The following is a 27770-nucleotide window of genomic DNA, read 5'->3' as shown; positions in this document are numbered from 1 at the left end:
CCATATTCAGGAGTCACTTCTCCAGCTGCTTTCAGAATTCTCCCTTTGTCTTTCAACAGTTTAATTATAACGTTTCTTGGTGTGGGAGTTTATGTGCAGTTCACTGAGCTGCTTAGATTTGTAGATTTAGGTGTTTCATCACATCTGCAAAGTTTTCAGATTATTTCTTCAATGAATCTTCAAATAATCTCCCCTTTCTTCTTTAGGACTCCCATAATGCTTCAGAATTTCTATTTGGTTTGCTTTTATAATTTCTCTCTTTTACTGACATTCTTATTTAGTTTGTAAATTGCTTTCCTGATTTCCTTTAGTTCTTTGTTCAGATTTTTCTTTAGTTTTTCTGAGCATATTTAGTATGGTTGTTTTGAAGTCTTTGTTTAGCAAATCCAATAACTGGCATTTTCAAGGGTGGTTTCTGTCAATTTGTTTGTTCCTTGGAATGTATTATATTTTTTCTTTCTTTGTATGCCTTGTGATATTTTTTGTTGTTGAAAATTAAGCTTTTGACAATTATAATGTAACTTTGGAAATCAGATTTACCCTCTTCACCAGGGTTTGCAGTTTGTTAAAAAAATTATTATTGCTGAAGGTTGTGGTAGTTTATTTGCTTTGAGATTTTTTCCACACTATTTTGCAAAGACTATTCCTTATTGTGTGTGGTCACAGAATTGTCTGTTCCTTTAGCTCATGTTCAGCTAATATTTTGACAGATTCCTTGAATGCCAGGAGCTAAACAAACAAAACAACAAAAACTCACACAAAAAAATTTAAAGAAGAGAAGCAGAAAAGCAAAAAAATCCAATTACTTCTTCCAGTCTTTGCAGCTTGGTTTTGTGTTAAGACACTCCGTTAGTACTTAGGTAGGCTTACTCTGATCCTAGGAATCAGCCCACAGTAAAAACTTAAGGCCTTTTCAGGTCTTTTCTGGGTACACATCTTGCCTGGGCATGTATGTAGTTTTCTAAATCCCCCCTATAGAGAGCTGCTTTTGAATGCCCTAACTTCTTGAAGAATTTTATCTAACTCGCCTCCAGTTCTTAGACAGTCTATTGGTTGTTTCCACCTATAATCTCTTGTCCCAGGCATCTGTGAGTCTGTAATTTTTTACAAGCAGTGCCTACTGCTTTCTCCATCTAAGTTCCAAGCTGGGTGAACTGAAGATGAGAGTCTTGTGTTAGTTCAAGTATGTCCCAGACAGGTCAGAACAGATGTACTGATGGTTTTCAAGTAAGCTCTGCTCTGTTCCCTCTTGTTCAAGGGAGGAAACTGGGCTGCTGCTGCTTCAACCTCAAAACTGCTGCTGCACTGGAGTAGGGAGGCAAAAGTGTGAATAAAAATGCCCCCAAACTTTCCTGTTATTTTGAAGATTCTCCCTTCCTTCCTTCCTTTCTTTCTCTCTCTCTCTCTTTCTCTCTTTCTTCCTTTCTTTCTGTGAGAGTAGGAACTGTGTCTATCTTTGCTTATTACTGTGTTCCAAGTACTGAGTAGGCTTTCTAGGCCATAGCAAATACTGAAACAATCTGATGGATTAAATTAGTGGATCCCTACATTTAGAATGACTGATCTTACTTGTGTGGTATTTATTTGCTTGGTTTAACTCAGACATTTGAAGTGTCTGACTTTCCTCCTAAAAGCAGCAGTGATATGAAAAAAAAAAACTTGCTAATCAAGTTACACAGCTAGTAGGTGCGAGAGCTGGGTGGGTTTGGGCTGCAGCCAGCTCCACCTGTTTACGTCCATCCTGTGGACACACCGTCTGTTGCCAGGTGCTCAAAGAAAATGTAGGAGAAAGCAACCTCATGATTCTGGCTCTCAAGGAGCTTACATATAATTCATCAAACCCATGAGAAAGGAGAATCCTAGATTTCTCTTAAAAAAAAAAAAATCAGCGTTGCCATTCAGTCTGCTAACATCCAGAGGATGAACAAGATGGCAAGAGAGAGTATAATGATGATGACAACAACGAACAATTATTAGGTGCTTCCCCCATGCTGAGTGCAATTTTAAGCACTTTAAATATATGTCATGTAATTCTTAAAAAAGGCCCAATGAAGGAGGGATGTATTATTACTAGTACTCATGTTACAGATGCAGAAAGTCAAGTACAGAGCTGTCAAGTTGGTTATAGAGTAAATAGTGATGCAAGAGGCATCCAAACCCAGGCAGCTGGACGCCAGAGCCTGAGCCCCAGCTACTGACCCTTACCTACAGGATGGCAGAGCACCCCATGGGGGGCCCCTAAATCTTCCAGGGGAGTCAGCAAGAACTTTACTGAGGTGACCTCTGAACCGCGTGCTGAGAAGGCCTATACAGGAAGAGGGGCACAAGCACGCACAAAAAGAAAGAAGAAAATGAATGAAAGAAGAAAATGGGAAATGAATAAAAGTTAACCGCGATTGTGCATGGACTAAATGTTAAGTCTGGAAAAGGCAGTTGAATACATGGCTGTGGAGGAAGGAGAAGGGTGAATTGAAACTGCCTTTTGTTGGTTTGTCTGCAAATTGTTTTAATTCAATAACCCTGGGTGTAAATTGAGGGGACAGACTGGAATGAGGAAGAAAGTAAAGGTGAGGTTCATAATAGAAGGGAAGCGGAAGATGAGGGGGGGCCTCGGTGATGGCAGACACCACAGAAGTGAGGAAACAGGGCATGTTCACTTAATATTTAATAGGAGGAAATGACAGAATTCAGGGACCAAAATGGGGAATGTGGGGGGAGATGAAGAAGGACATTTCCAGACTGACCCCACGGTTTCTGCCTTGGTTAATGTGGATGGGATGCCACTCCCTAAGATAGAGGAGAGAGTAGGGTTGGGACAAAGGGGCTATTGAGAGAGGGAAGAGTAGATAAGGAATTCCATTTGGGGCAAGCTGAATGGCTAATACAATGGATGTTGATCTTTCAAGTACACAGGGAGAAATACAATAGAACACCCAGCATCTCAACAAAGGAAGTAGACAAGTGGCATTATCATCTAGGCCAGTGTTAGCCAAGAGAATGTTCACGATGATGGAAATGTTCCATATCTGCACTGTCCAATATGATAGCCAGTAGCTACATGTGACCAATGAGCACTTAAAATGTGGCTAGTGCAGCTAAGGAGCTAAATTTGTAAACTTGTTGAATTTTAGTCAACTTAAACTTAAATAGCCACATGTGGTTAGTAGCTCATGTATCAGATAGCGCAGATCTGGACAACAGAAATAACTCTCAAATAATAAAAACTCTCAAATAATAAAAACACCAAAGCGGTTCATCACAGGCTGCTGAAATTGGAAGGGACCTTAGAGTTTGTTGAGTATAATTCTCTTATTTCACAAATAAGAAAACTAAGGCCTAAACAGAAGAAATGACTTGCATAAAACCACTGCAGCAAGAGAGTGGTAAGGTAGACTAGAGCCATGGCCTGCCCTCCGGATCCAATGTCCTTTCCATTTCACAGGCTGCTTCTGGGACTGACGCAAAAATACCTGCAACTTTGTTTAACTCTGGTGTGTGGAATCAATGCAGCTTGTGGGCAAAGACAAGGAAAAGATCATGTACCCCCACCCCGCTGCTAAGCGAGTCATCCCAAACATCACTGGGGAAGAAACTACATCAGATATTGTAGTTGCAAATAGTGGAACCCACTCTAGTTAGTTTTAATATGAAAGGAATTGATTAAAGAAGAGTCAGCAGTTTGTACAATGTCTGAGAGAGGGTCTCAAAGTCAGGTTAGGAGGCTATGCAGTCAGGAACTGCTGACAAATTACACCACCATTGCTCTGATGGGGGTCCTACTGTTCCGGGCACTGGGCTCAAGGGAATGGCCCCCAGTCACCAGAGCTGGGTAACGGGCTCCACCCAGACACCTGCTTCTTTAAAGCTGGACCTCACTGCTGCCCGGTTCACCAGAATGTGCTCCACATGCCTCCTCCTTCCCCAGGTCCTTCTCATTAGAATATAAATAGAGAGGAGGGGAAATCTGAGACCCTTGCTACAAGGAAGGGAACCAAGTTTCTGCCTTCTACCTCGTGAAGAAGCCCCACAAATCAGAATAATCCCCAAGCATTAGGAAAAGAATTTTTAAAAAGGCACCACCATCCTGCTCAGCAGAAACCCTGACTCAGAGCTTTGTATATAACGTTTTTGCATTGCAAATTTTCTCAATTATTTCATCAGTGGCTCTGTAATTTTTTTTATATGATTGTTTCTCCATTTTAATTTCCAAACAAAACTTTGTAACACAAACCATTTGTAAGTAGGGAACTTCCTGGGATATTGCTTACTGACACGGGGAAGAATTTTTATTCCTGATTAAGATTCTGACATGCCAAGACTTGACTCTGAGCTTAAGCACCCAATACTCTTAGAATCTCTTTCACTTCATGGAAAATTGGTGTTCCTGTTCCTTGGTCAGGTTTCTTTCTGTCTCACCAAGTACTTCAGTGTGAAGGTAAAATAAAACACTGTTTCTATCTTCAGGTGCTTGCATTCTAAATCTTAGCTCTAATTATGAAATAAAAAGTTGTATTTCCTAGCTTTACGAATGGCTTTTCCTTGATTGTGTGTTGGTTTGATTGCTATAAACCTTTGACTATTTTCCAGAGCATCAACAAAGTTGGTCCCAGCATTCTGTCTCTCTCTTTTTTGGATGCTGCTGTGGAGAATGAGGGCTTGGAGTTTCGTAGTTCATCATTTTTCTTACCACTCTTTTATTTAGCCACAGTCTTTTTATAACCTAATCTTGCAAGTGATATACCATCACTTCTGTCCTATGCTCTTGTTCTTACAGACTCACCCTGGAACATTGGGGAGGAACTACACAAGAGTGTGACAATCAGGAGGTGGGGGTCACTGGGACTCATCTTAGAGGCTGCTTACCACAGGACAGGACCAGGACTTCCCTCCAGAATCATCTTGGTTAAAACCACAGTGTTTTAGACATTAAAACTAGAACTTTAGTTTGGAAAGTTTTAAAAGAAGGTGTTTAGCTCAGATAACAATGATTACTGTTTGCTCTGGTCTGTCACTGATACTCTGCTAGATGTTGGACTTACTGGAATGAGTCAGGCACAGCTTCTGCCTTTGAGGATCTCCTGGCCAGCTGAATAGATAATTTTAAAGCAGCATGGCTAAGTCCTATACAGAGGGCTAGGGGGACAGGAGGAGTAGACTTCACTCCACCTGGAGGGTGAGAAGTGTTCCTATTCCACATAAGTTTTGGATGGAACTTTGAGGGATGTGAGCTGGAGAGAGAGGGCTGTGGCCATGTTGGAAAGAATTCTAGGCAGAAGGATCTGCGTGAGGATAGTTGGAGGCTAGTAATGAATGCAAAGTTATACTTTCTGAGACGACAATTCACACGGTTAAATTAGAAACTAGATAGGATAATCTGGGTAATTTATCTTTTGATAAATGCATGCACAAGGTGTTATGGGAACCCTTCAGAACTTCATAGGAAGAGGTAGGAAAGTCCTGTCATGGGAGGTTCTTGGGCTAATTTTGGCTGACTGGAAAGTAGCTGGGTGAAAAGGTCACTTCTTACAGAATTAAGAGCAGGTATAAAACGTAGGGGATGAGAAAGTGTGACGTTCCTCTATGAGGAACTGCCAAGGAGTTCCTTATGACTGGTGTGGACACTGCTTGGAGTAGGGGCTGTACGGTGGAAGGGAGCTTGTCGAGGGGTTTGAGTCATAAAGGGCCTGTTTGATGTTCCATCCTAAAGGGTTTGAACTTTGCTGAAGGTAAAGAGGGCCACCAGTGAGGTAGTAACATAATTATCAGGATGGTCACATGAGTACTCTCTGTAGTCCCTTATAAAATACTTTAAAATATCAAAAATACTTTAAATGAAAAACTTCTTTTCCTCTCACTTTAAAATCAACTCATGTTCATTATGGAAAATTGGAAAACGCCTAAAGGACAGAAGAGGGAAAAGCCCCTCAGTCTCGCTGCGCCAAGGAGCTGCTCGTTCATATTTCAGTATCTATTTTCCAAATATATTTCTATATATTCAAAAACCAGTCTCCAACTCTACAGATATTTTGAAATAAAATTGAAAAATTTACATTTTGAAATTAATGTTTTGTAACAGATCATCTACTTCTTGAACACTGAATTGAAATATAAATTGAAAAAGTTAATTGAGCACTTTCATAATAATTTTTTAGATAGAATTTTAGAAGCTGGGTCAAAGAATATACGTATACTATTCTGTTTGCTATATGCTGCTGAATTACTTTTGAAAAGGGGTTTATCAGTTGTGTTACTGGTATTTTGTAACGGTTGTTCTTTGTTTTATTTTCAGTGAATCACTTTTAAATAGCACTAACGAGAGACTGTGAGAGCCCCCCAGTGGCCGAGCTAATTCCTAGCAAAAACATCATCAGTGGATTAAAAAAGAACTATTTAGTTGTCAAATCTTAATGTCAAAAAAAGGAGAGTGACTAGAAGTATCTTAGCTGTTAAAAAGGACTTGTAATTAGAGGAAGAAATGGCATTTGCTTTCCTTTCAAATTCTTGTACTTTTGCTATCAGACTATGAAATGTTTTAAATTTCACTGCTGTGTAATATGAAGGTTAAGATTATATTGATTTCAGGTAGGTTTACAATCAACTGATTAACTAGTTTTGGTATAAAAGCTAATATTTATTGAATATTATCTGTGTTAGGCACTGCTCCAAGCATTTTACATGCAGTAATGCATTCAATTCTCATAGCTATCATGAAAAAATTACTATTTTAAAGACCATTTTACTGGCAGGAAACAGAACATTAGTTACTAAACAGAGTTACTTAACAGAGAGGTTAAATAACTTGCCCAAGGCCACACAACTAGTAAGTAATGGAGCCAAGATTCCAATACAGTGCCTTTGACCTCCCTGCTCTGATATCCCCCTTGGATCTCAGTGTCCATGAATGTTCCCATTCAGGCTAATTTCATAAAATAGGATCTTTATTTATGTAAGAAACAAAGAAACAAAACTATTGGTATAATTGAGACATGGGCTTCTCTTCTAGCCATTTTTTTTACGGAATAGTATAGTGTTGGTAACATAATTTGTGATTTTATATTATGTACTGAGTGAATAATAAGAGGAGACGTGATAGTTTTAGTCACTTTATAATTCATACATTTTCAGTCAAAGACTTAAAGACAAGTTGCTCTGCGTTTTGTTGTCTTAGATAGCTAAATGCAAACACCTCTTCTTGATATCCAAGCAAATTTAATGGTGTGACTTTCTAGTTAATTTCCCTTTCATCCTTACATACCATATTTCTATTATATTTTCAGAAAATGTGACCTCCAGTTTGAGCTAAAACTAAGGACTTTTACTGCTCTTCAGAAAGTGTGATCTCATTGCTTGGATTAGACATCGTACCATCTGAAACTTCTGGTAGAGAAGCAGATAAAGAGAATTGGCTCTTTGAAAGCAGAGAGAGAAAACATTCTGGAAAAGACTCAAACCCTAACACTCCAAGTAAAACTTTTCATCATTTTGCTTTATCTCCAAGTGGACAAAGGGGAAATTTGGAATAACATGGCTTCTGAAAGAATGGTATTTTAATTGCACCATGAAGGCCAAGAAATAGGACCCTAAAAAGGCAAAATTTTCACTAGTGGAATTTGAAATTCTAGATGGAAGTTATTTGTGAATGTGCTGCTCTTCTCTTGATGGAGAGACCTTGACTGATGTCAGTGTCTCGAGGTAATCAGAGCTTTTCCTGCTTGGGACCCGAGTAGCACACCTCCCTCCTACTGAAGAAATCTCCACTTTACCAAGCACAGCAGATGGTTTCAGAGACCAAGAGAGGTCTTCCCTCTGCCCTTGCCCATGTATGTCCTATGTTTTCATGCTTAGTTTCCTAAAGAGATGCATCTTTCTTAATATATGAGGAAATCTTTCACAGATTTCATTCCATTTGGATATAGTGATAACACATTTGGAATTTGCGGTTAATCATGTTTGCCTACAAGTCATAGGCCCTTTTACACAGAAAATGTTTTTATCAGCTATGCAATGATAGAAGAAAACCACTAGTAGGCACTGTGAGTCCACTCCTTTGGCCCAAGCTTTGCTTTCAATGAGCACTTGTCTGCAAACACGTTTGCCAGTATGACATGCATTTGTGCTCCAACGCTCAGGCTGTTTCTTTTTTTTTTAATCTATGTATTTTTATTGAAGTATAGTCAGTTTACAATGTTGAGTCAATTTCTGGTGTACAGCATAATGCTTCAGTCATACATGAAAATACATATATTCGTTTTCATATTCTTTTTCGCCATAGGTTACTACAAGATATTAGATACAGTTTCCTATGCTATAAGGTATGAACTTGTTTATCTATTTTATATATATTAGTTAGTATCTACAAATCTCAAAAACTCCCAATTTATCCCTTCCCACCCCCTTCCTCCTTTGGTAACCATAAGTTTGTTTTTTATGTCTGTGAGTCTGTTTCTGTTTTGTAAATAAGTTTGTTTGTATTTTTTTTTTAGATTCCACATATAAGTGATATAATGTGATTTTTTCTTTCTCTTTCTGGCTTACTTCACTCAGTTTTACTTCACACTTAGTTTTATTAACTATTTTTAGGTGTAATGGTAGAAAGAACAGTTAACCAGTCTGTTTCCTTTGTTCAGTGCACATCTGGGGTTTAGGACACTGACTGTCTTTCTAAATCTCCCCTTTAAAGCTCTTTGAATAAGAATAAGGTTGAGGAATTTATGCTCAAGCCCATAGGAAAGATGCTTCTTAGATTTTCCAAAATGGAAAGAACATTGAATTTAGGATTGGAAGGCCTGGAATTAGATTTCACATATACCTTACTAGTTCTGATATATACTATAGAAATGTGAAGAGATGGCATGGCAGGATTTTCTAAGAGAAAGTTAACTGGAAAAGCCTTTGTCTGGGAGGTCTGCAGATCCATTGTTGATATTTATCAGGGGTAACTGGACCCTGAGAGACTGATTCTCACAACTAACGGGGTGCCTGGGACTGTGGTAGACCTGGAATGTCAGTTTATTAAGTTATGCTATGTGGGAAGTCAGATTCTAACCACAAGGAGGGCTAGGGAAGTAGAGTCACAGCCAAAGAATGTGGATGCTGTTAGGAAAAGCCCTTTGGCTAAGACAGCCTGAGGGACATCCCCACTTTACAGGGAACCTTGCCAAAGGGACCACACCCTCAGATTCTGTGGCCACAATGTTGCCTCCACATCCTATGGACAGTAGAGGATTCTCAGGGCCTCTCTGCTTCTTGCCACTTCTCTGTGCTTCCATGGCTGCCCAACTTCCTTTCCAAGGGACACACTCTATTTATGGCTAATTGAGTCACACAGGTATACTTTGCTGGCCTCCCTTGAGTGGCCTTTTGTATATCTATGCTGTGATCGTTTAGACCTTCATCTTGGGATTTTTTCTCCCATTAATAGATAATGATAATAATAACCTAATCATTTTAGTTTTAGTCTTTATCAAAGGCAACTCATATTTCCAATCTTTCTGTATTGCTTATGAATAATACCAACAGTAGACAACATTAAAGAGTGCCCACCTGTGCTGGGCACTGTGCTACGTACTTTGTAAAAGTTATCTCACTTAATAATTCTCACAATGACCCTATGGGAGCATCTGCTATTCTGACTTAATAGATGAAAAACCCGACAGTCACATAGGTTAAGGGATAGCCCAACTGATAAAGTTGGAATATGAACTCAGGAAGTTACAACCCAAGATCTTAACTTCACAACTCTTTCTGCCAGTTAGTGCCTGAGTTCTGAAACCTGACTCTACAGATGCCTCTGTGTGTGACCTGTGGGTGATCTGGGCTTTGCTGAATTATGATTGGTTGAATTTTTATCATTAGAATATCAAATGCTCATGGAGTCACAGTAGTGCAGATTTCAGACCTGCTTTTTCAATAAACTGATGTTGCTTTTGTTTTGTATTTCATGTTGTACTTCATACCAAAGCTCTTTTTTTTATGTTGTAAGGAAATACCTGAAAACAGTCAGGTCAATAGACCCTGGTGATGAAATGCCCCCGAACACAATGACTCGCTGAAAAAGGGACATCTTCCTGTAATATAGTAGTTTCCACAAATCAAACTTGTGTGAATCCATAAGAGTGCAAAAGCAAAAGCTCTGAATCATCATATTTGTATATCATGTGTAATAGTGGCCCAGGTTCCCTGAGGCCTTACTTTGTACCAGACATTGTTTAAAGCTCTGTATGTGCACACATAATCACATAATCATCAAGAAACCTATGAGTTAGGCACGATTTTAATTCTCATTTTACAAATGAGGAAACTGAGGCCTAGAGAGGTGACGTAACTTGAACCCACGGGTAGTAAACGGTTGAGACAGGAGTTGCAGCCAGGCAGTCTGGCCTGCATTCTCTCCTGGGTGATTATTGCTGCTCTGGTTCTTGACACTCTGTCATCTATTACAGAGCCTTTTCAGTCTGTGCACCTGGTTTCTTTGGGGTCTCCTCGAGGCCAGTTTTCCCTGGAAAACAGGGTGATTTGCCCTGACACTCAGCATAAATATAGGAAAGGTTAGTACCTGTGATTTATGATCCATCTCTCAGAGTGTTGAGTAGGAAGTTTCATGCTTACTGAAATCCTTCTCACCTTTAAATCTCATGATTGTTGATAACCCAACTGTATCAAAGGGAGTTAAAACTGTTTAATGTAAATATAGCCCAAGGAGGACTTCTCCACTTGATACAAAAGTACATGTAATGGATCTTATTTGAATGCATGGAGAAAAGGTGTCTTGAAGCTGATGATGATGGCGACGATGGTGGTGGTGGTGGTGATGATGAAGATGATAGCTTACCCTTGCAGACCACTCTAGGCTACACAGTGTTCTCAGTGGAGTACAGATACTAACTTATTTATAGTAAGTAGCTTTTAATGTCGAAATCGAACACTTCAGGAATTTTCAGAAAGTGATCATCAGGACAGGTTCCCAGGAATGGTTAGTGAGGAGGAGTTAGATGGGCCCGTGGAGTCTACTCCTTCCTTGCTATGTGAACTAGGGCAACTTACCCTCTGCTGTTTGTCCATGAATATCATGTGTGACATTTGTTCACAGAGGGTTGTTAAGAGAATTAAATGAGATAATACGCAAAGTCAAGCACACAGTACGTGACACAGATGCATATATGTGAGTTGCTATTGTTGTTACCATTACCATGGCCATGGCCGCCTCTAAAGATTTTCGACCACGGGGAAAGGATCATTTTCTTTCTACCAATAACCATGGTGTGCTGAATGCTTCGCATCTGTTCCTTAGGGCAATGCTCATCTCATCAGTTACAATCCTGGGCGAGGAGAAACTGGCACCCTAGGGAGTACCACGGTCCCTGCTCTCAGCTGGGAGGAAGGAGCGGGTAGGCAGAAATTGAGCAGGGATGGAGCGAAGCGGAGACTCAAGGACTGAGATGAGAATGAAGCAGCAAGAAGAGAAATAATTCGCAGCAAAATACAACTCGCGCCCGACGCGGGCCCTCCTTTGCTTGGACCTGGATCGAAATATTTTACTTTCCAACTCTAACCGCGCGACGCAGGCGGGCGGGCTGCGGGATTGGCCCCCCTGCCTAACCCGGCTCCCCTCCACACCCCTCTCTGGACCCCGCCCCCCGATTGGCCGTCTCGACCCGAGGCCGTCGCGGATTGGCGCTCGCCTGCCGGGTCTGCGGGGCTTAAGAAGGGGGGCAGGGGTGCGCTGCCCGGCCTAGCTGCTGTCCGAGCTTTGCGCCCGTCGCTGTCCCCGCCGTGCGCCGCTCGCGCCGTCGCAGCTGGGCTCGCAGCGTCTCGTGGCCTCTCGCCGCCTCCAGCGTCCCGCATCGCGCCGTCGCCGGCCAGCGGCTCGCGAGCGCGGGAGCGGGAGGACCAGGGCAGGCGCCGTCCATCCCGGGCGCGAGCACAGCTAGTGAGCGGCGAGGCGTGGGGACTCCACGCTGGCCACGATGGTGGCCACATGCCTGCTGGTAGTGGGCTTCGTCACGAGCTTCGTGGGTTGGATCGGCATCATCGTTACCACGTCCACCAATGACTGGGTGGTGACCTGCGGTTACACCATCCCCACCTGCCGCAAGCTGGACGAGCTGGGCTCAAAGGGGCTGTGGGCCGACTGCGTCATGGCCACTGGGCTGTACCACTGCAAGCCCCTGGTGGATATTCTCATCCTGCCGGGTAAGGACCCCGCCTTGCAAGTGGCTGCTCCTAAACCCTTACTCTCCAGGCAGACGGGGGAGGGGGCATTAGGCGGCGTTCACAGAAACATTTGGGGGCTGGAAGACTTTGGGGCACATTTTGACACCTTCAGTTCCGCTTTGCTGTGGCGGAATTAGGCAGCCCTGAACTTAACTTCTGTCAGCCTCGGTTTTCTTATCTGGAATTTGAGATGACAGTGGTGGCCACTGGCCGAGTCACCCTGAGAAGGTAATGAACTGAGACATAGTCACATAGTTGGAACTCCGTGCCAGTTTTTTACCGTCGCCCCGCCTCCCCATGCTCCCACTGTCGATGGATTAGCAGTGCTTCATCCCGCCTTAGAATCCACCGCAGAGGCGAGGAGGAACGAGAGGAAAGCATTCCGGCGATCCGAACAGGCGCAGGCTGTTTCCCTGTCCAAGTTAGGGCCCTCCTAGCTGCATCAGGTCGGTTCCCGCAGACCCCGGGCCTATCTCACTTTCCCAGTCCTTTGCCGTCGCAGTGGGGGCGTCGGCCCGCGGGCCTGCGGTGACTCTCCTTCCCGCCCCCACACTCCGGGGTCCCAGAGGGAAGAGCGGGCGCCCCTGGGAGGGCCCCCTCACCCTGGGGAAAGGGCCGCCTCCTCGCCTCCAGCTGTGCCTCGGAGTGAGGAAGAGAGAGACAGTTGCCTGGTCTTCACTCCCCTGACGCCAGCCGGGGGCCCTATCCTCACCTAATGCCCCGTTGAAAACTTCTGGGCAAGTTTCAATTCAGATTTAAACCTCGAGCCAGTTGGATGATTTGGCAAGGTCGGGGGCGCCCCTTCGGGTTTCTGCTTGGAATCTTGGTTTATCCCGGTCCTGGGCCTAAGCCTGGCTGTCTTCTGTCCGGCTAGCCTTTAACGATGGTGCGCCCTTAAAGGCCTATCCCGGTTTTCTTAACGAGCAGAGTAACTGGGCCCTGAGGCCGGCAGTCTGGAAGCCACTTGCTTTGCGCCTTCTCCCGAATGAGTCTTTAGCTTCCTGAGACTCTGCCCTTCCTTAAGCCTCCCCTCAAGTGCTTCCTATTTCCAGGCCCCTGTAGTCGGATTCTATCCCCACTTCCTCCTTGCTGCCCTGGTGTTTGACACTTATCCCCATCAGTGCACGTTTCAACTTTTTTGTTCGTTGTTTGTGAGTCAAGTTCTACCGCATTTAAAGTTCCCCAAAGATATGGATGGCTTCCTACCCTCTTCACATCTTCCCCTGCACCGGCAGTGCCCCTGATGCACGGCAGGTGTGTGCTCCATTTTGCCCTGCCCTGCATTTTTAACTTTCAGGATGACAGAGGTCAAGAGATCCCTTTAACTTGCCCACCTTAAGTTAAAGCTGCTGTTGGTAGACCTGTCTCAGTGCTCACAGTCTGAGGATTTGGGACAAGAAACTAACCTCTATGGACTGCAGTTGTCTTCTTTTAAAAATTAAAATCAAACCAACCACCTGTCTTTCAGAATTGTTTGAAGGATTACACGAGATGAGAAATGTTAACCTCCTTAGATGTAGTAAATGCTCTAAAAATGGTAGCTATAATTTTTATTAAATCTGGGCATGGAATTTGCAGGACTCTGACTGTCACATAAAATTCTTCTCTGCTTCCCTCTCCTGAAGTTAAGTTTGCTGAGCATTTAGTGCCAAGTGGTTTATTTTCAGAGAACATAGACCATCCCGCAGATGGAGTACATTTTAGGGAGGGCCTATCCCTTCCTGCAGTCCCGTCCCTCACACTCTAGGTGGGGACAGGGACAGATCTCAGTCTCCATCTTTAGATTCTCAGACATGGCTTTGGCACCTAGCATGTGGATAGCCTGCACCGTGAATTTCAGAACCCAGGTCTCTAGTTGACTCTCTCCTTTGTCCCAGCTCTGGCTCTCCGACCAGCCACAGTGGCATAGAACTATGGTTAGAGGTCTTGTGTCAGACACCCTATGGCTCCTTTCTGGGGGTGTTCAAGTTAACAAATACTTGATTGATTACCCTTAATTCAGAAGAAACTGAGATGGGAAATGGTTGGAAGAGTGTCCTTGTGGAGTCTAAATTCTGGCAAAACACATCCTACTAAGAGACAGTCTTGCAGTTGGGTCTTGGTGCACAAGGTAGGCTGGCCAGGTTTGGTATGAGGGTCCTGGCACGGGTGGCGGAAGCTGGGGCTCGTTTTTGGCTTTGCCATGAACTCTGCCTCCTCCAGGCCACTAGCTCTCCTTTTTTCTGAGTAAAGACGGAGAGTAATAAGTACAACTCCCCCCTTTATTTTGAAGAAGGGAGAGTGTTTTAATGAGAAACAATACATTTAAGTTTGTCATGTTCTCCCAGCATCTTATCAGATTTATTTCACATAAATATTGTGCATATTATAATCTGTCTCTTAATAAAGTAGTTACTTGGCATTTTATTTGACAGTATAAAGTTCAGGTAGTTTTGCTTCATGCTTTTTATTCAACTTGTTAATTCCTTCATTCGTAATTGTGTGTTTACATCATCTGTTATGGCCACTATGTTAACTCATGAAGACCAAGGCAGGTGTCTGTCCTCCAGGAATCCCTGGGGCTGGAGACATGCCTTTAAGGGATAATGGATCATTGTAGAAGCAGGCCCAGGGCACAGTGGTGGAGGCAGGAGATGGAGCCTGACGTCCTATAGGGGCAGGATTCATAAGCAAGACAGCCTGTGGAGAGATACCAGGAGAGGAAGACTGAGTCTTAGCTTAGTCTATTTAGGACCACACACTGTTTATATACAATGTGAATTAAAAGCACATGGTTAAGGGACAAAATCGTGTGGTACACCTGGAGATAAAACTACTGCTCTGACACAGAATAATGCCAGTAATACCGATAATAATAGCTAACCTTTCTGGAGTATTTAGCATGTGCTAGGCACTGTTTTGAGCACTGCATGAATTAACTAATTTAATCTTCATCAAACTCTATGGAAGAAGTGTAGGTACCATTATTATTTTTACTCCATAGATGAGGAAAGTGTCAAGACACAGCAGTTCAGTAACTTGCCCAAGGTCACACAGGTAGAGCTTATCAACAGCAGGCTGGAATCGACACAGATCATCCCAGAAGACTGCTTGGAAGATATGAATTTTAATCTGAATCTTTCACAAGGTGATGTAATAGTGTAATTGGTCTCTTGGCCCCTTCATCTTGGACACTTGGATGAATGGTCTAAACCAGGGATCCCCTTTCTGTCTCTCCAGCCCCCAACCTCCTTTTTTGTCAGAGTCACTTTAATAGTTGAACATGTGAGGGGATCTTGGACCCCATTTAACATATTCTAAGTCCTGCAGTGGGGCAAGAGGGAGGAAGGCGAATGGTGCTGAATTACCGAGGGGCAGGGTTCAGGATCCAAGGGGACCCATGGCCTAACCCCCTCATCTGTGCTCTTGTTTCCAGGCTATGTGCAGGCTTGCCGAGCCCTGATGATCGGTGCCTCAGTCCTGGGTCTGCCGGCCATTCTCCTGCTGCTGACAGTTCTCCCCTTCATCCGAATGGGCCATGAGCCAGGCGTGGCCAAGTACAGGCGGGCCCAGCTGGCTGGCGTCATGCTCATTCTGCTGGGTAAGATGGCTTTCTATAGAGCACCCCAACTGCGAGTGAACCCAAAGAATCTCAGGTTTTGCTACTGCTTCACTGAGCTCAAGAGATGTGCACAAGGAAGGCATGGATACAATGTATATCCCTTCATGTTTCCTAGGCAGTTGATGCAGAGAAATAAGTAGTCTGTAAGGGTCACTGAACATGAAAATAAGTTAAAAAACCAACAAAAATAAAAGGATTTTGAGACACAGCTAAGAGAGAGACCAGAAGGACGGAAGAGAGTTACATAGTGGTTCTCCACTCAGGCTTCGCGATGGAATCCCTTTTTGGAAACACTCATGCCCAGGTCCCACAGCAGATCAATGGAGTCATAATCTCTGGGCATCAGGCCAGGCAAAGATATTTTTTGAAAGCTTCCTAGATGACGTTTATATGCAGCCAGTGTTGAGAAGTTCAGTTAACATATAAAGAAAGACCCAAGAGAGAGGAGGGCAGGAGAAAAGTCAGATGTTGAGGGTGGAAGATCACTAGGTGATGATTCCATCTTTCATTCAATAAACATTCATTGAGCACCTGCTGAGGGCCAGGCACCCTGGTGGGCTCCGGGGATATTGGAAAAAAGAAAGCCATCTCTGCCTTGAATGTACTTGGACATCTTGGTAGAGTGTGGTATGTGCTCATCTATAAAAGGTACCCAGGCTGTGCACACACATAGGAAGGCACCTGACCCAGACTAGAGGAGCTTCCCAGAGCAGAGGAGTCCAGCGATGAGTTTTGACAGTTGGAGAGAAGGTGGTCAGGTCATGGATTGGAGAGAGGGACAGCCCAGGTCAAGGACACAGTGTGTGCTCGTTCAGTTTTTCTGATTACACCTGCATGCAGGGGGCTTGATTTAACAACCCAGGGAGGGTCTTCCTAGCTCTGCTGTCATCAGTGATTTCATCTCTCTCTAGTCTTTTTTTTTGAAGGCTAATTCCACCAGCACATTCTAAATCCTAATAGAAGATATGCATTTTAAGAACAGCAGCTATTGTTGCAGAGTGCACTGATAATTCTGTGAGAAGACGTTAGTCTGGATGTGAGTTAGATATAAAGTCAGATTCTCCTGGGACAAGGAATTCCCATCCCCCAGCTGGCATTGGGCCATGTGTTTGAGGGGGAAAGGTAAGGAGTCAGGGTTTTGTGTGGGTCAGTGCCACTTAGTGAAGGTAACCCACAGTGACACCGAGGTGAGGGGACATGAGAGGTAGGGGTGCCATTTCCCTTGATTGCAAAGGGATGGAAATTTTTAGGGGCTTGTGAAGCCATAGAGAATTTAGAGGAGGGGCTTGTGTCTGTGTAGATGTGTATGTATGAAAAGGAGTGAAGAGACCAGAAAACCTGTAATTTCCAGAGGAGAATCTGGGCATGGACATTTTGGTTCCAGCTGCATAGAATGTGTGTGTGAGTGCCACATGGAACACACTGTCAGCATTATGTGCTTCATCCAACTCACAGGGTCCATTTCCATCATGCTTTTTGGTGGTCAGATCTTTGTATCTGAACTCCCTTTCCAGTAGGGAGACCAAAGCTCTACAAGTAAACTGGTTTGCAGAATCCAGGTGAAACCCTTCTCATCCGAGACATTGGTGGTTGTAACTTTCCTCACATTCCAACAGAAGCCCCACAAGGCTCTCTCTTTGGCTTTGAGGATGTCAAAGCCAAAGCCAAAGCCAAAGCCAAAGGATGGGTCTGTTGTGTTGGGTGAATAGTCACCTTTAGAAATTCCAGCCTTCTATATGAGAGTCACAGAATACCCACATGTAAGAGAATACATTAAAAAAAAAAACCCCAAATCCAGTAGAAAAGAAAGATATAAAAGCAAAATCATACATACAAATTGGTATTTTAAAAAAGCCTGGGGGAAGGGTATAGCTCAGTTGTAGAGTGTGTGCTTAGCATGCATGAGGTCCTGGGTTCAATCCCCAGTACCTCCATCAAAATAAATAAATAAACATAATAACCCCCCCAAATAAAATAAATATATTTTTAAAAAGCCTGAAAACCATTGAATTGTCCAGTTGAATATAAGGGTTACTTAAAAAAAATAGCAACCAATTGTTTGGAACTTCCTAGCTGAATTAAATAAAGTTTATCTTTTTCAAGGGGGTTGGTGGATACAGACAGAATCATAGAGAGTAAAGTGAGAGGAGGGGAGGCAGTGCTGTGAGTTCCTCTGCTTGCTGCCTGGAAGGAAATGACAGAGGGGGTGCTGAGTGACTGCTACCCATTCCCCAGGGATCGGCTGCCCCGTTCTGGCCACTCGCTGTTAGGAGGGGACGAGAGCACCGCACCTGGCCCTCCTGTAGCCTTGTGTCTCCAGTGTTACCTATGTCCTCATTGATTGTTCCCGACCAGATTTATTTCCCAGTGTGTCACCACCTGCCTTTGGGTTGGATGTTGTTTTGACTGGACCAAGCTAGCTCTGGAAATGTAAAGCTCATTGTCTCAAGTGTGGCACCTGCTGGTCTTCTCTGGGTCTTCTCCGCAGGGAGCCCGAGTGCCTTGTTTCCCCTGCTGGCAGGGGGTGGGAGGAGCCAGAGAGTGAAGGCTCCCTTTGTGCGCTGGGGATGGGCTCTGTCGCTGCCCCCGGAGAAGCCAGTGCTGGGTGCTAGGGGTCACCGACAGTGCTCCACTTGAGATGTGGTCCCTCACCAAAGGGGGACCAGGCATACTGGGGTGTGGGGGCCTGGGAACTGGAAACAGGGTGAAAACTCATCTTGGTCTGAAAACTGTAAGAACTATTAATTAAAATCAATTCTTTCTGAGCCTGAAAATCTTTAATTGTTTTTCTGAAAGCTTAAAAAAATTATGTCAGCTTTATCTTCTTGGCAGTCTCAGTTCAGCAGTGTTTGGATTTGGTTCCTGCTGTGAGGGAGGGACTGGGAGCCTGATGCTGCCGGCTTCTTAAGCCAGATGAGTAGCTCAAGGAGCAGCAGGCTTCCAGATCCAGGATGGATCTGAGGCCAAGCTAATCTGTGACTTTTCAAGAACCCCTGCCAAGGCAGGAGGTACCTAGGTCCTGGGGTGCTGTGTCTTATCATTTGGAGTCAGACCAACTGCGCTAGATCTTGGAACTACCATTTTCTAGCTGTGTGAATGGGGGCGGTTACTTCATGTCTCTGAGCCTTTAGATAAAATGGGCACAATACTGTCTACTTTTGAGGTTGCTAAAAATAGGGAAATGATGTATATAAGCGATAAGTCCTCAGCAAAAGGTGGCTTTTTTACTGCTGTTGTTAGTGAGAGGAAATAGAGAGCTAACCTAGAAGGCAACTGGTAGTCCGTCTGTCTGACTTCTGCAGAGTCATCTCCACACGTGGAACTGGTAAGGGGAGACGGTGAGCTGTTCCTGGAAACACCAGGTCACAGCCTAGTCTAATGGAACTATTTCCTTGCTTTACTTTGTAGAAACCAGAGTGTAGGATCAATAGTTTTGAGTTTTTTGCTTATTCCATTATGAAAAGCCACCATAAGCTATGCAGCTGAAAATTCTCAAGCTTAGTTCTGACTGAGTCTAATTCTCACTTTGCTGTAAGTTAGAAGTACTTGATTTGGGTGTTCCTGGGGGAGACGGGGTAGGGAACAAAAGGAAAGGAAATGTATTTTCCTTCTTAAGTGGAATCCTTTGTCTTCTCTTCCCCTTTTAAAAAACATGGCCCCAGGAATCCTATTTGCATTGGAAAAAAAGTTTTTAACTTGAAACTTATAGCTTAATAATGAAATTGCTGTGAAATAAAGGGTATATGCAAATGTGGGACAAATTGAGCTTGTCATGCACACAAAATAAGATGTCCTCAGGGACTGGGAATCCTTGGGTGTGGAATAAACAGTGATGCCCTTAATCCTGGAGCATTAAGACAATAGTTAGAAAAAGTCTTCTTCCAAACTCATTAGCTTTACACAAACAAGTTCCTAAATCAAATTCCATTTGGGTAGAGAAAAGTATGTGGCATCTTGGTGTGGTTGTGGCTTAAAATGACCTTATCAGTGAAACTGGAGGAATTAACTGCTTTATGAGGTCTCTCTTGTCTCTAAATTCTGTGGTTTTTTTTTTTTTTTTTAATTGACAACCACAAAGCTGACTTTGAAAAAGTGTTATAGGAAAAAAAAGAGATAATGATGTGTGGAATAGAAATAAAGGGGGAAAATGTTGAAAGCAGGCCAGGAAAATAATGTACTCAAATATTCCACTGACTTGATGAGTGTTATAAATATTAGATCTTCATAAAAGTCATTGTCTAAGAGGTGTGGGTCCTTTGGCAGCTACGTTTTCTTCAGTCAAAATTTAGAGAAGGACAAATGAAAAATAAAAATCCTCTGGTTTCAAATTATTAGGAAAACAACAAATACATATGACTCCAACCGACAGCTCGTTAGAGATCTCATTGCTTGTTGCCTTGAGTCAACTGACCTCTTTGTGAAGAGCTAAAGTGAATTGGTAGTTACAGCACGGGATGTAATAGCATCAGTCATAGAAGACAGCATTCGGTGCATTGTAAATGTTAAATGGAGGGAGATTTTTTAAAAAGTTTTTATTGTGGAAAATTTTAAACACACACAAACATAGAAAGCATAGTATAATGAATGCCCAGGAACCCAGATTCATTCCCAGTAATGATCAACTCACGGCCAATGTGCTTGGTCTTTGTACTTCTCCTTTTCTTCCATCCCCAGATGTTTTTTTTTTTTGAAGCCAATCTCAGATATGAGATCAAGGAGGATTTTTTTTTCTTTTCCTCCAGTATTACTAATGTAAGTCAGAATAATTTAAGTGATTTCAATGAAAATAGTGTTTTGTGCTAGAAATGATGTTTTTAAAAGTCCTTTCAATGCTTAGTGCTGAAAGTGACAAAAGCTGGAAGACATGTGTTCATTGGAGGAAGGAAGAAATGTGAGGGTCCACTGCTCTTCTGTCTTTCTGGGCTTCTTTGGCTATCTCTGTAAGTTGTTACTGCCAAAACCAAACATACCTGTACCAACTATATTTAACTTCATCACATTTATTTAGCTCCATGTAGTACCATGTGTCATATAATCCCTAAAGAGATGAAAAGCTACACTTAACATTTCATTGCTTGAAAACTGCGTTTTCAAATATTTTCTGTGTTTGGCTACATCAAGATCATTGCTAACTTTTAGTAAGGTTGTTTTCTATCAACTAAAGTACTGATTGCATTAGATTATTTGAAACTTATCAAAAGAGGCAAACAATTTTATTCTATGAAAAGCAAGGAATTCTGCTTGTGAGAGGACCCAGTCCAGATCGATCTATACCTACACAGTGCAGCTTTCTTCCCCCCTTCTTCTTTTGTTTTTTAAGATGAAGATATCCCCAATTTTCACTTTCTACCCTCCCACAAGTGGCAGATTTTTTTTCCCTCTTGTGCAGTTAACTATCGCATCTTCTGAAGGTAGAAGGGGAGAAAGAATGAAAAATTTGCATGTTAAAATTCCCCTACTTTTATTTCTAAAGACTTCATTTAAAAATAAATTCTCATGACATAAAAAGAAACAAAAATTCCCTTTATCTTCCTTCAATTTTCCTTACCTTATAGGTAGCTGTGACTTTTAAAGAACATTTTCTTATTTTTCCCCAAATATGTAGAGAATCATTACAAACTCTGTGTGTGTGTGTGTGTGTGTGTGTGTGTGTGTGTGTGTGTGTGTGTGTGTGTGTCTGCAAATAGAAATAAATCTAGCAGGCCTTCTATGTCTTTAAGAAAGCCAAAAATTATTGCCAGTTCTATTAATATTTCACATCTTTTAGTTAAGTATGGTATGACTTGCATTTTTAACTTTACTGATTGAAATATAGTCCCTTTTCCCTTTAAATCATGCTGAAGCTGAGTAAACTCTCCTTCTTTAGTTTTTAAACATTCTTCATTGTGAGTTCAGTTGAAGGTCACTGTTCCCAGCAAACCCCTCATTTCCCTTCATGTTGTGTGGCGGTCTGTCATCTTTCAGTGGTTTTGATGTGGTCCATCTTTGAGAGCCACAGGAATTCCACCCAGAGTTCAATTATCTACTAGGAAATAAAGAGCCTGCTGGCACTCATTTGCCTTGTCTTGCATGCCTTGTAAAAGCAGGAAATCTTCAATGAGGTAAATCGAGAGCTTGTCGCTTTAAGTGTGTTAAAGTCACATTAAGGTTTTATAATTTTGGAAGTCAGTTTTGGTGTGGATGAGGTGGAGAATAGACTAGAAATGAGACGGTCTTTCATTTCTCCATCTGTCTGTCCATCCATCCACCCATTCACTCATCCAGTCCTATCGGTTCATTATTTAAATGTTTAGACAGTTTTCTGATTTTTCCCTTTTTCTAGTGAATTATTTTGGAATAAAATCTAACAAAATCCCTGAAGGTTACTTTTGGAAAATTGAGGATGATTCTTTCCCTACCTGAAGATAACCTGTTTTATTACTTTGCTTAGGCAAAGGGGAAGAATTCAGTGAAATTACAGGCAATTAAAAAAAATCTTATTCTATAAAATCTGAACCAAATCTGAAAGTTAGGTGAGGTGTACATGAAATGTGGAGAATGCTTTTGTGTGTGTGTGGTATGTGTAAATACACAGTAATTGAAAAATAGAAAACTGAATTTGAACCATAACCTCTTTTGAAACAAGTTAATTGTTTATAGGAAAAATCGATTGACTTGAACCAAATCATTTGGGATCAAGTCTTTTTTTTTTTTTTCCTATGGAATTCAGCTCTTCTCTCCCCACCTTTTCCCTCTAATCAAGCTTGAGTGTTTGGAAACCCTTGCTAGGTTGCTGTTTTTGCCTCCTTTTGGCTTATAGGTGTGTGTAGCTGGATTGTGTATTGATATGAAGAATCTAGAACAGTTCTTGTCTCTGGCTGATGAAGAAAAGTTATCTCTCTATGCTTTGTTGAGAGTGTAACCATGACAATAGCCAAGCGCTTCTCCAAGAGTGCCAGATTTGGAATCCGTGTCCAGAGGAGGAGAGAAAAAAATACCTTTTCCTGTATCTCAACATAGTCAAAGCCTTGGGCTGGAAATCGACCAGATCAACTGGTCTTCTTGAGAATATTCTATTTGTAGGAAGAAAACACATCTTCTCATGATACCTCATATAAAAATTTTACAGAAACTGGCATGATTGTGTTTTACTCTTTAAATAAAATGAAGCCATTAACACATGGGTAGATTTTAGCTTCTTAGATAATCTGTACAAACTCTTTAAATGTATGAATAGTTTAGAATTAATGGAATGAATTTAGGCTGTTAGAAAGCCAATTGGAGCAAACCCACTGCTTTGAATTTACTAAAGGCTTTCTGAATAATGATTGGACACATCATCATCATCATCATCATCATCATCATCATCATCATCATCATTATTATTTTTTTGGACTGTCAACTTTAATGTGCCATCCCAACTTAAAGCTTTGACTAAAATTTCTGTTCTGCTGCAGTTGTGAGAAATCAGATGATATCAAAAAAAGTATGGAGTTACTTTGTCTAAAGCTTTGTTGTTTAGTACATTAGCCACTAGGCATATGTGGTCATTTAAATTTAAATTAATTAAAGTTTAAAATTTGGTTTTCAGTCTCACTTACCTCATAAGAAACCTTCAGTAGCCCACGTAGCCCACTGTCTATTTGACAGTGCTAGGGTAGAGGTTTAAAATATTTTTAAGTCTTTATAGACTCCTGCCTGCCCTGTTTTGTTACTTTGCTTAGGAGAAGGGGAAGAATTAAATGATGCAGAGGCTGTTTCTTATCTGATTCTTTAAAATCTAAACCAAATCTGAAAGTTAGGCTGGTTGGTGCAAGACCATAAAGTTCTACCATTGTGACCCACAACAAATATCATCATTATAAAAATCCTTCAATGGATAACTTCTTTTACTCAGAACTGTTCGTGTGTGTTGATATCTTGTGATTGTGAACAGCATAATACAAACTCAGATTCTTAGCTGATACTCCACTGATGTCCAGCAGTATTCACCACAGCAAGGGAATTTGCATAGCTTCCTTGGGTCTTTGTACTGTGAATTGACCAAAATGAAAAGATGGAGTACAAATTGAAGTGGGCACCATCTTGTTTCTCATTTCTAAATAGCTTAGGTCATCCATCATGTCACTGGTATACACTGAGCACATACTATGTGCTTCTTGCTTAGCTAAACACTGATTTTACAAACATAAGTAAGACATGGGCCTGGCCTTCAAGGAACTCAGAACTTGCAAAGAGATAATTATAATGCAATTAGGTAAGTGAAATAATAAAATTATATCAATAGGTATATATAGTCAAGATACATGTGTAAATACAAATACATATTTTTTGGACTTAAATGATTTGTTTCTAGGTTTTTACATTGGAGTTGCTTTGTCTCTGCCACCTGTTGAAAAAATACGGACCTAGCAGTCTGACACAAGCTTTTGATCTGCTTATTCTGTAGGTGCAAACCTTTAGGTTCAGATTGCCCCTGAGGGATCAGAGCTCTATGTACTGAGTTTTGGGAGTTGGTTGGAAGCCAGAGGGGTGTGTACGTGGAGTAAGGGGAGCCTGCTGGCGGCTTGGTGTGTGATGGGTATGCCCAGTCACAGCCCTCTCCATGTCTCCCCAGCTCTCTGTGCCATGGTTGCCACCATCTGGTTTCCCGTGTGCGCCCACCGTGAGACCACCATCGTGAGCTTTGGCTACTCCCTGTACGCGGGCTGGATCGGTGCTGTGCTGTGCCTCGTGGGTGGCTGTGTCATCGTCTGCTGCGCTGGAGATGCCCAGTCGTTTGGTGAAAACCGTTTCTACTACTCTTCCGGCTCCAGTTCCCCTACTCATGCCAAGAGTGCCCATGTATAAGAGAGCTGCTGGCCTGCCCACGGAGGTGCTGTCGATACTGGGCCCCTGGCCCTAGGTTTGCTTGCCACAGTGAGGGGGTGGGAAGCCCACTCCTCTGCTAGGCTCCAAAGCCAAAGGTCTAAAAAAGCATCCTATCTGGCATTTTGTAGTCTTAACACCCCACTCTCCTTTTGTTGCCTTACAAGAAATCTTTAGCTCAAATAATGCCACATATGTTTTTCATGGTCTTGCCCACTATTAGCTCTTCTCTCTTAGGTATTCTTTTGTCATATATATGTATATGTACATATATACATATACATATATATATATGAAGAAAAAGTTCCTCTCTCTCTTTAAATTTTAAATGTCTTGCAAACATTGCTGAGCTGGGTGTGGGTAGAGAAATAAAAGACACTTTCAAACTGTTACAGATGACAATGGGAGCTGCATAAAGATGCCTCTCTGTTCCCTCCCTCCTCTCAGCTCCAAGGTCATTTAGTTGTAAGCAACAGAAAAAGACAGAATTGGGGACATGGGGCGGGGGAGGGAGGGGAATCGTGGAACTTTCCCTCCACGGGGAAGTTTCCCTTTTGTAAGTTGAGGGCAAGCGGGTGGGGATGTTTTTTAGTTTGTGGTTTTACATTTATCTGTACATACTTTTTCAAGATTGATCATTTTTATAACCATGGTTTTCCTGAAATTCTCAACTCGTCAGTATGAAGGAAATGAACCAAACAGAGTTTAATGATACCATAAGTAACTGTACAAGTGAGTATAACTCTGACATTCCACAAAACATGTTTGATTTCCAGGTTTGTATGATGTAGTTTTTAATCCTACACTTGCATATGCTTCAACTTAACACATTTTTAAAGCTTTTCCCCCTTTCTCTCTATTTCCATTCTGTTAGCTGTCTTGAAGTGATATTGTTTAACATAAATTGTACTGTTGAATTTGGCTTTACGGGTGTAAACACTAGTGGCGTATCAGTATCTGAGGCCCCAAAGTCTCCAAACATTGATGGTGCATTTTGTTCTTTAAATGAAATCTGTGCAATAAAATAACAGACTGTCTGCAAAACTGGCCTTTAATATTCTGTTGTATCCAGAGGTATCATCCATCAATATGAAATTTTTTCGTTAATCTCGACTAGTAATTTATAGGGAACCTGGACAGTGATTCAAGAACAAGTCATTCTGCACTGCCCTGAATAATTAAAAAGTTATATTTTATTCACTGTATCATGGTGGTAATGCATGGTGATAAAAGTGTAACCTAAATGCTCTCTAGGTTTCTTAAGTGGAGCGATGTTATGGCTCCTCTGTCATAGATAAAAAGGCAGCCATTGTGTACCAAGTGCCGAGCATTACACGCTAAACTCCTTTATCTGCTCTGAACGCTTAGTAAAGAAATTGCCTACGTATAAAGGGAACTATAAAACAATCTCATTTTATTGGATCTTTAGGTAAAAATACCTCATGCATTTCACTTAAACATATGTGTGTAGGTATTTGGGAATTTTGAAGAAAGACAGATATATTGAATTGATTTTTGTTTATTTTCTATTCTAGAAACTCTGTCTAGTTATGAGTCTGCTCTAAAAAAGAAAAAAAAAAAGATTACAATGTATTTTGGCAGTATTTTTCCAAAAGTACTAATTTTGTTAGCTGATAGTATAATAATTGGCAAAAGTTTCCTCTTTGGAAATATCCATTTGGGTTAGTCATTTTTTTGTAGATATTTGTGTACATTAGGAGATTATAGCTTAGTGGAAACAATTTCTAAATTACTTATGGAGAGAAGACAATCTTCATGTTGACCAAAATATTTGCTGAGTTATGATACAGTGTTTGTAAGGACACAAGTTACGTGACGATGTTGGAGGGCCGTCCCTGCCTCCTAAAAACTTGTCAGAGTGCGATGGCCGTGGACACGAATGGAGCAAGAGGCACTGAGGGGTGTGGACAAGGAGGGCTGTAGGTCCCCACATCCCTTGCCCTCCTCACAACCGCTGGCTTGAATGGGAAGTGTCCTCTTACGGATGCGTGTGCCCACTCACCCGCCTCCTTCTCTGAGGCTGCTGCCTGCCTTCTCACGTGAGGGGGTGTGCTGCCTGAGCCCCAGTTTCCCCTGCAGCAGGAGGAGAGGCGCTCCCAATCTCTCCTAGCGATCGCTGCCCGCCTAGTGAGAGAATCCCATTTTGGAGGCCATAACTCCAGCGCAGGGTTTTATTATCAGTGTGAGCGAGGCGGGGGGCGGTGGGGGGGAGGGCGGCTAGCTGTTCCTCCAGAAGAGCACTGTCCAGTAGAAATATAACATCAGCCACACATGTGATTTAAAATTTTTCTAGGAGCCACATTAAAAAAGCTAAAAGCAAATGAATGAAATTAATTTTAATATATTCTATTTTAATCCAGTACATCCAAAATATTATCATATCCTCATATAGTCAGTTATTAATGGGATATTTTATGTTCTTCTTTTTGTATTAAGTCTTTGGATTCCAGGGCGTGTTTTACACTTACAGTCCCTCTCCATTGACACTGGCCATGCTGCAAGTGCTCAGTGGCCATGGATGGCTAGTGGCTGCTGGATTGGACAGCACGGTTACAGAACAACACGTTCTGTCTCAGTAACAAAAGGGGGACTCAGTCTTGATGGTTTTAGCTGCCCTCATTAGAGCTCCATTGTAACCTGGCACTTACAGTGACAGTAATTGTCACCAGAGGAAGACAGTAACCCCAGTCACAGGTAAAACAGCAGACCCAAGGAGCTCCTCCTGAAAAACAGGAAAAAGGGAAGTCCTGCTCTTTTTTTTTTTAAGTCCTGCTCTTGAGACCTCTTTGTGCTAAAATCCTCCCCACAGTCCCCAGTGTATAGATGAGGAAAATGACATGTAGAGAGTGTAGGTTATTTGTCAAGGTCAAGTTGCCCCTATATAGAGCTAATATTGGATTTAAGTCTAATTGTGAAGTCTTTGTTCTCCAGTATAAGAATCACTACTGGGACGTCAGGATGAATTGCAGATTCTCTCTCTTCACCCAGTACACCGACTCAATAGATGTGGGTTGGTACCCAAGAGTCTGCATTTTTATTCTGCATCCCCGGTGATTCTGACGAGGTGGTCCCCATGCCACACTTTGAT

At 42.1% G+C, this 27770-nt stretch overlaps 1 protein-coding gene across 1 annotated transcript; it reads left to right on the top strand.

The window, feature by feature from the left end:
• Positions 1–11723: 11723 nt before the first annotated feature.
• CLDN11 (claudin 11) lies at positions 11724–25705 on the top strand. The gene is made up of 3 exons (XM_006188078.2): positions 11724–12192; positions 15629–15793; positions 24411–25705. Exons 1-3 carry the CDS (start codon positions 11967–11969, stop codon positions 24641–24643), a joined length of 624 nt encoding a protein of 207 aa, XP_006188140.1. The 5' UTR covers positions 11724–11966; the 3' UTR covers positions 24644–25705.
• Positions 25706–27770: the final 2065 nt, after the last annotated feature.

This window comes from Camelus ferus, chromosome 1 (assembly GCF_009834535.1).
Source record: "Camelus ferus isolate YT-003-E chromosome 1, BCGSAC_Cfer_1.0, whole genome shotgun sequence".
In the NCBI taxonomy this organism is placed as follows: Eukaryota; Metazoa; Chordata; class Mammalia; order Artiodactyla; family Camelidae; genus Camelus; species Camelus ferus.
The sequence above is the reverse complement of the archived record's forward strand: the minus strand, read 5'-3'. Positions and strand labels throughout refer to the sequence as shown.

Bases quoted from the DNA above. Each gene is read 5' to 3' on its own strand.
- CLDN11 (XM_006188078.2), top strand. From the start codon at position 11,967: ATGGTGGCCACATGCCTGCTGGTAGTGGGCTTCGTCACGAGCTTCGTG. The intron at 12,193-15,628 runs GTAAGGACCCCG...TCTTGTTTCCAG, and splicing joins GGATATTCTCATCCTGCCGG to GCTATGTGCAGGCTTGCCGA. The intron at 15,794-24,410 runs GTAAGATGGCTT...ATGTCTCCCCAG, and splicing joins CGTCATGCTCATTCTGCTGG to CTCTCTGTGCCATGGTTGCC.